This window comes from Crocodylus siamensis, chromosome 10, assembly GCF_052110815.1.
Source record: "Crocodylus siamensis isolate JL-2025a chromosome 10, ASM5211081v1, whole genome shotgun sequence".
In the NCBI taxonomy this organism is placed as follows: domain Eukaryota; kingdom Metazoa; phylum Chordata; order Crocodylia; family Crocodylidae; genus Crocodylus; species Crocodylus siamensis.
In genome coordinates this window covers 40,672,671-40,685,138 of record NC_143404.1, presented here as the reverse complement: position 1 = coordinate 40,685,138, position 12,468 = coordinate 40,672,671, and the positions used below count along the sequence as shown (strand labels likewise).

The 12,468-nt window shown below is 44.4% G+C and overlaps 1 protein-coding gene across 1 annotated transcript in view; it reads right to left on the bottom strand.

Annotated features, from left to right (window-relative positions):
- MMP24 (matrix metallopeptidase 24) overlaps positions 1 to 12,468 on the bottom strand; it is a 215,867-nt gene that overhangs the window by 19,562 nt on the left and 183,837 nt on the right. The window contains exon 6 of the mRNA XM_090064287.1: positions 2,792 to 3,006. Within this exon, the coding sequence (XP_089920413.1) occupies positions 2,792 to 3,006 (215 nt within the window). The remainder of the gene's footprint in view (positions 1 to 2,791; positions 3,007 to 12,468) is intronic.

Here is a 12,468-nt window from a genome sequence, read left to right as displayed (position 1 = left end):
TTATCAGTCATCCATAAATACTGTATGTCAGCTTGGTGGAGAATCTGGAGATCCCTACACAACACCTGCCAACTAATTTGGAGAATCCCCAGCCTTTCAAGACTGAAAGCCTGGCCAGCTTTGCTTTGTGGTATTCAACACCCATCCCATAAAATTATGTTTTATGCTTTGCTATTAATCTTGCTTTGTCAATTAATCAATAAACCTCTCACATTGGTTGGAATGACCCAAGGATCCATATGATTTTTTTCACCTGTCTACCCCATTTAAAGTTTGTTAACACAGCCTACCAATGAGAAGTCTTTTGACACTTATCCAGTCTCCCTCACATACCTAAGCCATTATGACCAACAGAACCCTAACTAGCAGGACTGTGCCAAATTTTGCCAGTGATTCAACTTAAAGCCGTTTTAAGCTTGAAACAGCTAAAACAAAACAAAACAAAACAAAAGCCTTCAAAACAGCTTTGAAACGAAACAAAGGAACTTGAAACATTTCAAAAGTTTCAAAACGTTTTTAGTTTCGAAGCCAAGGTTACTGGCTTCAGTGCTGGGCCCAGCCAGCAGCACCTGCCTCCTGTCATCCAGCAGGCAGACTGGGGGCTCCCTGCACCCCTGGGGGAGCCGGCAGGCCCCTGATCTGCCTGCCAGCTGACAGGAGCCGGGGGCAGCTGCCTGAGGCCAGTGGGGCCAGGGCAGATCAGCTTGAGTGGGGACCAGGGCTGGGAAGGGTCCCCACAACACCTGATCTGCCCCAGGCCCCCACCTGGCTGGCTTCAGTAGGGGGCAGGGGAGATCGGCTCAGGCAGGGACCCGCTGCCCTGATCCCTGGGTGGGGGAGCGTCCCCGCACCAGCTGATCTGCCTTGGGCTCCCATCTGGCTGGCTCTGGTAGTGGGTGGTGCAGATCAGTTGGTGTGGGGACCTGCTACCCCGATCCTCAGGCGGTGGAGTGTCCCCGCACCAGCTGATCTGCCCCAAGCCCCCACCTGGGACTGGTGGTAGCAGCGATCCTCCTTGCACTGGTCCCAGGCAGCAGCACCCGGCTCCTCTCATCTGGCAGGCAGATCAGGGGCTCACACCCCAAGGATGACTTGGGCACAGCCCCAGCAGCCCTCCCAGGGGTGCAAGGGAGCCCCTGATCTGCCTGCCTGCTGCATTTTATGTTTCCCCATAATAACTTATGGGCGAAACATCGAAACATTTTTGTTAAAACAAAATGGAACAGTGTTTTCAAAATGAAATGAAACTCAAAACAAAACACTGTTCCATCAAATCGGCAAAACAGAAGTCGAATTGGAATGATGTTGTTTCGCACAGCCCTAGTAACTAGCACCATTGTTGACCTAAGCCTGCATATAGCCATTAGTAATAAATGATGAAAGCAATTAGATACTGGAGTTGTTAAAAAATTACTATAACTCCAACCTTTTTTTTTTCAAATATAGCCTCTACACAAGTCTTCAGTGAACATGATGAGGAGATTCGAACTGGGTCAGATCACTTTACAGTTGCAGCAAAGTAAAAATAGATTGGATATCTGGAAAAACTTCTTCATTATGGCTAGGGACAGACATTACACATAAACTCGTTTAAATAATCAGAAACTAATTTAAACCTGTAACGGAACAGACATTCAGTGCACAAAAACCAATTTCAAAAAGGCTGAAACAAGTTTGAGATAAACTTGGTTGAATGTAGTATCAGAATTAACTGATTTAGGTCAAACCAGTTTATGCAATGTCTGTCCCAGACCTCTTCCTGGTTTAACTTGAACCAGAGTTCCCCAGCATCCTGGCATGCTGTTTGGGCTGGGCTCTGGGCTCTAGTCCAATGGGGCTGCCCCACTGTTCTGCTCCCCAGCCGGACCAGGGACAGGGAGGAACAGGCATGGGCAGGGGTTTGGCTGGAGTGGGGTTTAATTCCTCCCTTCCTGTCCTACTGGTAGGGACCTGAGTCAAGTCTGCCGGGTCCTCCCCACTCTCTGCTGCAGTGGTGGGCCTGCGTGGCCCCTGAGGCAGAATGGGTAGGGAGGAGGGTTATTTTCCCTTTTACCTCCACTCCCCCGGTGGACCACAGTTATGTTTGCCTGCCCCAACTGCTGCTGCCACCGTTGAGTGGTGGAATAAGGCCCCGCATGCATGAACGACCTGTGTCCCCAGTGGCTGGTGGGGCATGGCAGTGCTGGTGGAGGCAGGAGCATGGGGGCGGCAGCAGGAGCGTGGCAGCAGTAAGCAGGGAGCTCCTGCAGACACCACTGGCGCTATCAGTGGGGGGAGGGGGGACAAATGCCAACCAGGGGTCAGGGACTGCCCACAGATGCTGCTGGCTGTATCACCCATGGGTGCTGCTGACACTGTCTGGTCCCAGGTGGTAGCACCCGCTGTGCTGATGCTGATACTTTTCATAGAGGGTGCACTGCCACACTCAAGGGGTGCACATGCACCTGCATGCACCCCCTACGTGTTGCCAATGCCCTCCTGTTCCCTCTGTATAACCCCGTCCCCGCCCTCTCCCAGGGGGCCCTGCCAGCCAGCATCTGGCTGTACCCCTCAAGCCACTGCAGTGGGAGGGGGCAGGGCCCTTGATGGAAGCAGCAGCCCCTGCCACAGTATCGGGGAATGTGAGCCCTTTCCTAGGCAAATCCACTGATTATATGACAGCTACATGTTTTCTATTGATATGTAAATGGTAAAATAACAGATAACACCTAGTTGTTTACACACATTAGTCTTCTTCAGGATGTAAACTGGAAGGAAGAAAACACCATTGTTAATATACAGTTCTTAGTACCTTGAAAACAAACATTTCTCCTCTAAAGAGAGCCACAGTATTAAAATTGCCATCACATATGTTGGGCTTCATGCCTGGCACAGACGGCCTATCACCTAAAGGAGGTCTAGGGGGTCTTGGTTGTCTCTCATGTTTCCTTTCTGAAGTGGAATGAATTCTTCGGACAGGAAGAGTTGGTAATGGTCTGGTGGGCTCCAGTGGTTCAGCAGGTGGACCTAGGAAATAAAAGAAAACTGGTTAGAAGGTGTATATTTGAATGTCTGTGTTTACTTCTAAGACATCTGAAAGGCAAAAGTCCAACTGAATATTCTTAATGCAGGGATTGAGTCATTCCTTATATACAGTGTTGCATACAAGTAAAAACCCATTCCCCTGACAGAGGAAAGCAGTAAGATAGGAACTTGAATCTAGCTGAGAATATCTGTCTGCCGTTTTCTGCAAGCCTAAGAGGTGTGCAATGTTCTTAAATAAAAGGTGAACGAGAAGAATTTAAAATGAGTGTATACATGTAAATATGTGTTCAAACATGGAAGGATAAAGGGGAAATAAATAAACAAAAAAATTCTAACCGCAGCCACTGCTTGATTGAAAGACAATAGCTGTTTACTGCCCCTATGGAATAGGAACAGCCAAGAAATGATCACGGTTCAGGAACGGCCTTTGACTCACTCCTTAGGTCTTCCTCTCTTCCTGTTCCTTCCTCTCTTTGCGTAAGATCTTTCTTCGTTAATGAGAAATTTGTTAAAGTTCACTTGGATCTCCTGCCATTTACTTCTTTCTCATTTACTCTTTCAAACATCTTCTCCAGCCCCCTATCATAGACACTGAGGTCTTCTATCTTTTGTTCAGTCTCATTCATACATTTGTCCAGATGGTTCTGTTTGTTCCCACTTCTTTATTTCTATTACTCCCTATTCACATCATTCTTCACCTTCCTACACAATCCTAACCTTTTCTCTGATTTTTTCCCTCCCTCTCATTGAAAGTATGCTTAGTCTCCCCTACCTCAAATAAATATCTCTCCACCATACCTATCCTCCTAAATGCTGACCTAACTTTCTCCTCTTCTGCCCAAGAGTGAGTATGGATTTCTTTTCCTCTAGCTCTGCACTGAATCCCTTTCAATTGCAGACAGAAGTGACAATTTTTACCTGACCTGGCCACAGAAAGCAGTTTATAGCCGTGACTAAACACAAGTGCCCAGCTGCAGACATCTTAAAAAATGGCTGGTTGGGTGAAAAACCCCATTACATGAGGTATCAGATAAAGATGTTTCAAAAAGTAGCATCTTCTGGAACTTTTGTCTGCAGAGCTCCTAGACTCTTCCTGTTTTGAGAATGGGAGGGGGGAGGGAGTAGAGGGAGCTCAATCTGGGGGGTTTTCAGCCTCCCCTGGAGGGTGAGGTAGGTGTACTGGAGCCCCTGCTAAGGTGGCAGGGCTCCAATTCACCCACCCCACCCTTCAGCACCAGCCCCAAGAACAAGCTCTCCACTGCCTTTCCCCCCTCCCACGCTCAAAACAGTGACACTGGCAGAGAGTTGTGGGAACCTGGCTGCAGGCTTCCAGCCCCACAGCTACATTTCCTTCCCCCTGGAACCAACAGTGAACTTATCTTTGGTCTGGGGGCAACTCAGAACACTTTGCAAAAATCATTCTGAGTTACAGCTGAGGACTGCACTTCTGTCTGCACCCAACTGGTTTCCAGTATTTTGACTCTACTGAAAGCCTTCTCATTCAGGTCTCTAATGATCCCTTCCTTGCCAAATCTCTGGCTTTTATTTCATTCTCAACCTTCTTGAGCTCTCTGCTGCTTTTAATACTGCTGTATCCTCACTTTATTTATATATATGATCCTCACTGGGATTTGAAAAACAAGCCTTCGCTTATTCTCCCTCTAGAGCACCTCCTTTGGTGGAGTCACCATCACCACTGCCTCCTTTCACATTCTGTTAGGTTCTATGTTCTTATTCACTTTACACCCTATTTCTAGGTTATCTCATCCACTCTCAGGGTTTAACCTGTCCTTTCTCTACTGATTCATAGATTCAGAGTTTTGAAAACCAGGAGAGACTTCCTATACATCATAGGCTAATAACTGTCACTCAGCTACAGCTCTACTGTGCCCAGCAGAAAACAGGGCAGAGATGCATCTGCCTTCTGCCTGACTTCAGACTAACACAGTTAACTACCTTTCTCTGTATGGTATCCGCTAGCTTGTCTCTGTGTTTGACTACACACCACAACTTCTGGGAACGCATCCATGCATGACTTAAAACCAACAGGAGATGGAAAATCCTCCACTTTGTTTGGGATTATTTGCCCAGAATTAACCATTTGCCAATTAACCACTGCTAAAGGATTGCATCTAATTTCCAGTTTGAATGTGTCTGGTTTCATCTTTGAACCCTTGTTTTTTGTTCAATTTTTTTCCATTAAAAGAAAAAGCCCTTGGTACCTGTTTTCTGCTTGTGAAAGCATTTATACATTGTAATCAGGTCACAGGTTAATTTTGTTTAAGAGAAACTAAAGAGATGGGATTCTTTAAGCCTCTCACTGCAGGAAGTTTTCTCCCATCCTTGAATGTTTTTATGGCTTTCTTCTGCATTCTTTCCAATTTTCCAATAGCTTTTTGAAATGTGGCCACCGAAATATACAGAGTATCTCAACAGTAGTCTCATCAGCACCATATAAAGAGAAGTAAAACTACCTCTATGCTGCTACTTATTATATCATTTATGCATCCAAGGATTCCATTATCTGTTTTTGCCAGAACATCATGCTAGGAGCTCTTGTTCAGTTGTTCGACCATTATGATCCCCAAATCCCATTCAGATCTAGCTGTTTCCAGGACACAACCCCCTATTCTGCAGGACTAACCTGCATTACTTATTTCTAAATGCAGAACTCTGTATCTCTGGTAGTGTGAAAATTCATGGGCTCTGTGCATGAAGCAATCAATAACATTCTGCATGACTGTCCTGTTCTCATTATTTGTCACTGTGCAATTCTTTGTCATCCACAAATGTGACCAGAAATGTTTAACACATATACTTCCAGATCACTGTTGAAAATGTTTACTAGCATCAGACCTATGACCAGTTACTAACATCCATAGAAACATTATTATTCAGTGATGGCTATCCACTGACAACTACTTTTTAAGTAGCTGAGTCAGTTGGCTAGTTTGTTAATTATGCAACTAGTTCTAGATAATCTTTTTAAAAAACGTGAATGTTATACAGTACTATTCATAATGCCTTACAAAAGTCCAATAAATGCATCATATCTGTGTAGTTACTGTGTGGCAACCAAATTTGTAAATTCCTCAAGGAATGCAATCACTTTTGCTTGACAATGCCTATTTTACATAAAACGGTTGCCTATTATCAATTATTTCCATCCTTAAATTCTTTTTTAAAGCTGAAGCTTATGGAAATCAACTTTTCCATTTTTTAGACAAGAACTGATGCCAAACTAACTGGCATGTAGATACCCTGTTCATTCTAGTTGCTCTTTTTTCTTTATTGGCAAAATATTACTTGTCTTCCAGTTTTGAACAATTTCCCTTAGCTTCCAAAGTTTATTAAACATTAACATCAGTATGCCAAAAATCTCTCATCCAAGCTTTTTAAGATTATATTGGGTAAGTTACCTAGCCCTTATTTTAAAATGTGTGTATCCAGTAATAATAGACCCAATGCAAGATAGCCAACTAGGAGAGAACACAGAGCCAAATCACATACTGTACTGTTAGGTTCTCCCAACAACTTCAGAACATCAGTAAGCAAAATTGATAGAAACACATTGCATCTGTTCCCTGAGGGAGAAGCGCCACCACAGAAGCAGCTAATCTGGTCTGAATCCAGTCAGTTCCATATATGAATTAGATAGAAAATTGCCTAACAGCAAGAAATATTAGTCTGTTACAATGCAGACTGCATAGGTCTTTACAGACACTACATGGAGAAAAAGAAAACCTTCTTCATCTCCATCACAACCAAGAAATGAAACTTCAAATTCTTTGTGTCATGACTGATCACCTTTGGAGTGTGACTTCCATCACTGCACTTTAGCCTGCTCCCTTCATGCTTCATCTGTCGCAGACCATCTGAATACCAAGGTGACCTGTGAAGATAATACAGAGAGAGGAGGCATTTAGGAGCCACTGTGTTGATAGTTGAGGACAAAATGTAACCATACTGTCCTCTCAGGCTATCAACAGAGTGGTCCATCAACTATGCTATAAAATATTATTTCTAAAATTGCCAGGACAAAAGATGATCCTCAGCATCATATAAGAGGAGATGATGATCTGACCATTAACAAAAGTCTTCCCCTTATTCTCTCTATATTCAGTCCTAGAGCAAAATATAGATCTGGAGTACAGCCAATCAGAAATTTTTAAACAAAAAAGTTTTGGAATTTAGTTTTTTCATCAGAAAGTGCCAATTCAACAACAAAAATATTTTAAGAAATGTGTCAGTTCTGGTGGGAAGGGTTTCTTAGCTCTAGGGAGAAAGGGAAAGAGAGGGCATGTCTACACTACCGTGAACAATGCAATGTAGAGCTACTCAAGCTAGCTTTAAGTGGCTTATCTCAGATACTGGATGCAATCTAACCCAAAGAGCATGGAGCTCAACTTCACAGCAGGGTAAATTAGAACAAGGTGAGCTGCCATGGCTATACTGTTTCCAGTACCTAAGTTAATTTGCATGCTGTTACCTTATTCATCTTTACTCTTACTACAGCTTGTAGTGCAGAGATACCAGTGACATATGCCATTCCCAGAATAGCCACAGCCTTCTGGTCAGGGCTTTCATGGTAACTACCAATCTGTAGAGTATGCTTGAGTGAGTTTCTTAAGCTTGCTGATTCTTTTGTCTAAAAAAAATTAAATATTCATTGCATCAGAAAGATTCTGTAGCTCATCAGTTAGCCCAGCTTAGGTAATGGGAGACCTGAGCTGAGGCTGTTGCTCTTATGAATGTCAATTATTTATTAAAATTGGAATAGTTCCAGGAGGAAACATGGTAGCCAAGCCACTAATCCTAATGATCTTGTCTGAGATCTGGAAGACCTGTTTTCAAAGTTTTGGTCAGAAGAAGGCAAAGGAAGCGCTTGACCATGAAATAGCCATGTCTGAGGCGAGTGCTCTGCTTTTAATGGCTGTCTGCTTTATGTTTTTCCAGTGAAAAACTTTGAAAGATCTTAAGTGCATCCCGCTGTAGAACAGGAAATGTTTCAAAATCTCAAATAACTTTGCAGGATGGTAAAACTGTTTCCTGTCCACCTCTAATCCAAAGTGTGGTCAGACATATGTATGGAACCCAACATCAATTATTTGGTGTTGGAAGCAGACTGGCTAAGTTCACTGATGACACCAAATTATGGGGAAGTGTGGTCACTAGAGGATAGGCTGGTGATTCAGGCCAAACTTGACAGGCTCGCAAGGTGCGTGGATCAAAACCTGATGGCATTCAATGCGGAGAAATGCAAGGTGCTCCACCTCAGGAGAAATAACCCGCATCATACTTACAGGTTTGGCAGTGCTACACTTGCTAGCACCACAACTGAAAGAGACTTGGGGGTTATGATTGACCGCAAGATGAACATGAGCCACCAAGGCGATGCTGCAGCTGGCAAAGCAAACAAAACTCTGACTTGCATTTACTGATGCATCTCAAGCAAGACCCAGGAAGTCATCCTGCTTTATACGGCCATGGTGAGGCTGCAGCTGGAATACAGCATCTAATTCTGAGCTCCGCAATTTAGAAAGGATGTAGAGAAGCTTGAAAGAGTCCAGAGGAAAGCCACATGAATGATTAGAGGAAAAGAGAGCAGCCCTTATGAGGAGAGGCTGAGAGCTTCAGCTTGGAAAAGCGTAGGCTCAGGGCTGACTTGGTGACAGCCTATAAGTACATAAGAGGTGTGCATCAGAAACTAGGAGAACGTCTGTTCACCAGAGTGCCCCAGAGGAAGAGAAAGTCCAATGGTTACAAACTCCTGCAAGACTGTTTTAGGGTGGACATAAGGAAAAGCTTCTTTTCTGTCTGAGATCCCAGGGCCTGGAATAGACATATAGACAATTAAAAAGCACATTCAAATGAGGAAAACTGCTCAAAGGCAAACTGGATCTAACGTGCAGCTGAGAGCTCTAACTGCCAATTTTATTAGAATTCAAAACTGGAAATGTAGATGTTATCAAGCTAGAGGTTTTGGCAACTGGGTTGAAGTATTTAATAGTTTTTGGAACCATTAAAGGTGGCTTGGAATTGTAGAATAAGCACACTAATTGAACATTTCTTATAAGTCATAGTAATAATGTTTCAGGGTCACCTCTAACTTTCACAATGTTTGTCAATGAGACAAGGAAATTCACATCTAGTATTGTCCCAGAGAAATAACATTGTTTCAGTTTCCTTGATCGGAAATGATCAGGTTAAAATAGTTTATTAATGAAAGTTTAGCTCCTGGAGAAGAACTATAGGTAGCAGGAAGGTCCTCTTCTTCATTGTGTGCATGTAGATGACCGTGCACTTGCAGACTATGCATCCAGGAACAGAATTCCTGCCTGTGTGTAGAGTAGCATTTTAGCACTTGGATGACCAAAAATGCTGTGCAGATTATCTAAATTGGACACTTCGACAACCAACAATGGAATTATATCACCCAGTGTTTAAAATGGGTGGATTTTGGTATTGTGGGATCCCCAGAACTGCCTAACAAACTCTTCTTCATCTACTCTCCTGTCAGGACTAGCCAGTACAGTAGCAAGGGGAGGGGGCGGGGGGGGGGTGAGCAGGGCAACTGCCCCGGGCACCGAAGCAAAGGGGTTCCAACAGGTGCTGCTAAGCTGGGGTGGGGCACAGGATGGAGCCGTGAGCAGCTCCCTTTGGGGTCGGGAGTGCAGGGACAGGGGGAGGGCAGCACTCTCAGGCAAGCATGGCGGGGCATGTGCCCCCCAGATCTCTGTGTGGGGCAAGGGCGGGCTGCAGGCTTTTCTTGGGTACCAAACTTCCACTACTGGGGCTAGCTATTTCCATTTGTCATTTACAGTTTCCTTGATTTACCCAAATTTAAAGGCCTGAGAGAAAGGATAAGCCTGGCAGAGTTCCTTTAGCCTTGCGTAGTCCCAGACTTAAGTGGCAAGCAAACTTCAGAGGCATGGGGCCCACACAAACATCATCTCATCATGGGCTAAGGGGAGATTTGACACCAAACTTTGGGGCAAAGCATCCACGCCAGAAGATAGGCGGGTGATCCAGGCTGACCTGGACAAGCTCAGCAAATGGGCGGATGAGAACCTCATGGTGTTTAACACCGAAAAATGCAAGGTTCTCCACCTTGGGAGGAAAAACCTGCAGCACCCTTATAGGCTCGGCAGTGCTACGTTGGATAGCACTACAGAAGAAAGAGACTTGGGGGTCATCACTGACCACAAGATGAACATGAGCCTCCAATGCAATGCTGCGGCTAGTAAAGCGACCAAAACGCTGGCTTGCATCCATAGATGCTTCTCGAGCAAATCCCGGGACGTCATTCTCCCCTTGTACTCGGCCTTGGTGAGGCCGCAGCTGGAGTACTGTGTCCAGTTTTGGGCTCCACAATTCAAAAAGGATGTGGAGAAACTTGAGAGAGTCCAGAGGAGAGCCACGCGCATGATCAGAGGTCAGGAAAACAGATCTTATGATGACAGGCTGAGAGCCATGGGACTCTTTAGCCTGGAAAAGCGCAGGCTCAGGGGTGATCTGATGGCCACCTATAAGTTTATCAGGGGTGACCACCAGGATCTGGGGGAACGTTTGTTCACCAGAGTGCCCCAAGGGATGACGAGGTCGAACGGTCACAAACTGCTGCAAGACCGTTTCAGGCTGGACATAAGGAAGAATTTCTTTACTGTCCGAGCCCCCAAGGTCTGGAACAGTCTGCCAGCGGAGGTGGTTCAAGCACCTACATTGAACACCTTCAAGAGTAAATTGGATGCTTATCTTGCTGGGATCCTATGACCCCAGCTGACTTCCTGCCCTTTGGGCAGGGGGCTGGACTTGATGATCTCCCGAGGTCCCTTCCAGCTCTAATGTCTATGAAATCTATGAAATCTATGAAACTATCTTCAAATCCAAAAGGGGTGTTCTAAAGAAGATGGTAATAAATTATTGTGTCTACAATGAACAGGACAAGAAGTAAGGGGCTGAAATTGCAACAAGTGTGACTTTGTTAAAATATTAGGAAGAACTTTCTAACAATGAGGGCAGGTTTAGACAGAAATAATGCTGCCTCACATCAGAGGATTGAACTAGGAGACCTGAATTTCCTTTCAGTCCTGTTTTTAAATGATTCTATGAAGTCCTCTGTAATGATTATGACATTTGAAGTCTTACAGAGAAAACCTTCTGTGTGCTGTCACAAGACTTATGCCTGTGAGATTTTACAGTTGTCACTATTATCATTGTTTAATGTAGTGATTTTACTTTGGTTTGAAAAGGAATCACGGAGAAGTTGAAACTCTTAATTAACCCTAACCCAAACAGCAAACACACAAGAATTATCATAGAATAGTAGGACTGGAAGGGACTTCTAAGATCATTAAGGCTGGGCCCCCGCCATGGGCAGGTGGTAGATGGGCTCAAATGGGCTCAACAAGGTGCTTGTCCAGCCTCCTCTTGAACACCTCTAGGGATGGCGACTGCATCACCTCTGCTAGGAGCGTGTTCATCATCAAGTTTACACAGGAAAGAAGAGATAAGAAAATACTGATGCGGCCATTCCAATTTCAATGGTAATTTTTATGCAAATGATGACAAAAATCAGATGATTTTTCTTCTAAAATGGCTACAAAATTATGCAGACTAAAATGATTATTTCAAACTGAACCCCAAATTTAGATCAAACTTGAATAGCCTTTCAAATAGGAAAAACTCTGGCACATCCTAAATGATGACGTTACTTCTCCATCCGCAAGCTGTTAACAGCTTTCATAGCTATTAAAATCCACACCATTCATTAAGAACATGGGTTGAGATAGTGATAATAACAGCCTGTTTGTGCAACTTTAATTCAGTAATCAACAGAAAACAAAACCTCAGTTACACCCTCTATCCAAGAATCATTTCCCCCTGCCTCTAAAACTCTCAACAAAATCGCCCAGACCATGGAAAACCTGTAAGGTACTATATTTCCCAAACAAGGAGCCTTCAGGATAAAAGAGAAGGAACATCTGGAAGGGTCTTTATGTTCAAGAAGCTCCAGCTCACCTACTGAGCCAACTCTGTCAGTATGGCATGCCCATATTGAGGGCTTAGTTACACCAGGAAGTTCTGCTGAAATACAGTAGCTGCCACACTGTACTTTTGTGCTTCTAGTCACATTACTTCTCCCGTGGGCAGCAGTTAAGTCAGAGAGGCCAAAAGGACCCCTTGGGAAGACTTTCCTGGGGTCTTTTGTGGCATCCATAGAACTAGTGAATTGTGGGATGCACTTGAGTAGTGCTATGGGATTGCCTACCCTCCCCAAAGGAATGGTGGGTAGCTGTCATTTCCACCAAAAATGCAATATTCCTGCCTACTTTAGTCTGTTTGTGCCTGTCACTTACTGAATCCCTGCAGGCAGCCACGGCTGACTTCCCAAATCTGAGTATGGATTCCGGATTATTCTCTGCTGTGCTTGAGTTCTTCCTA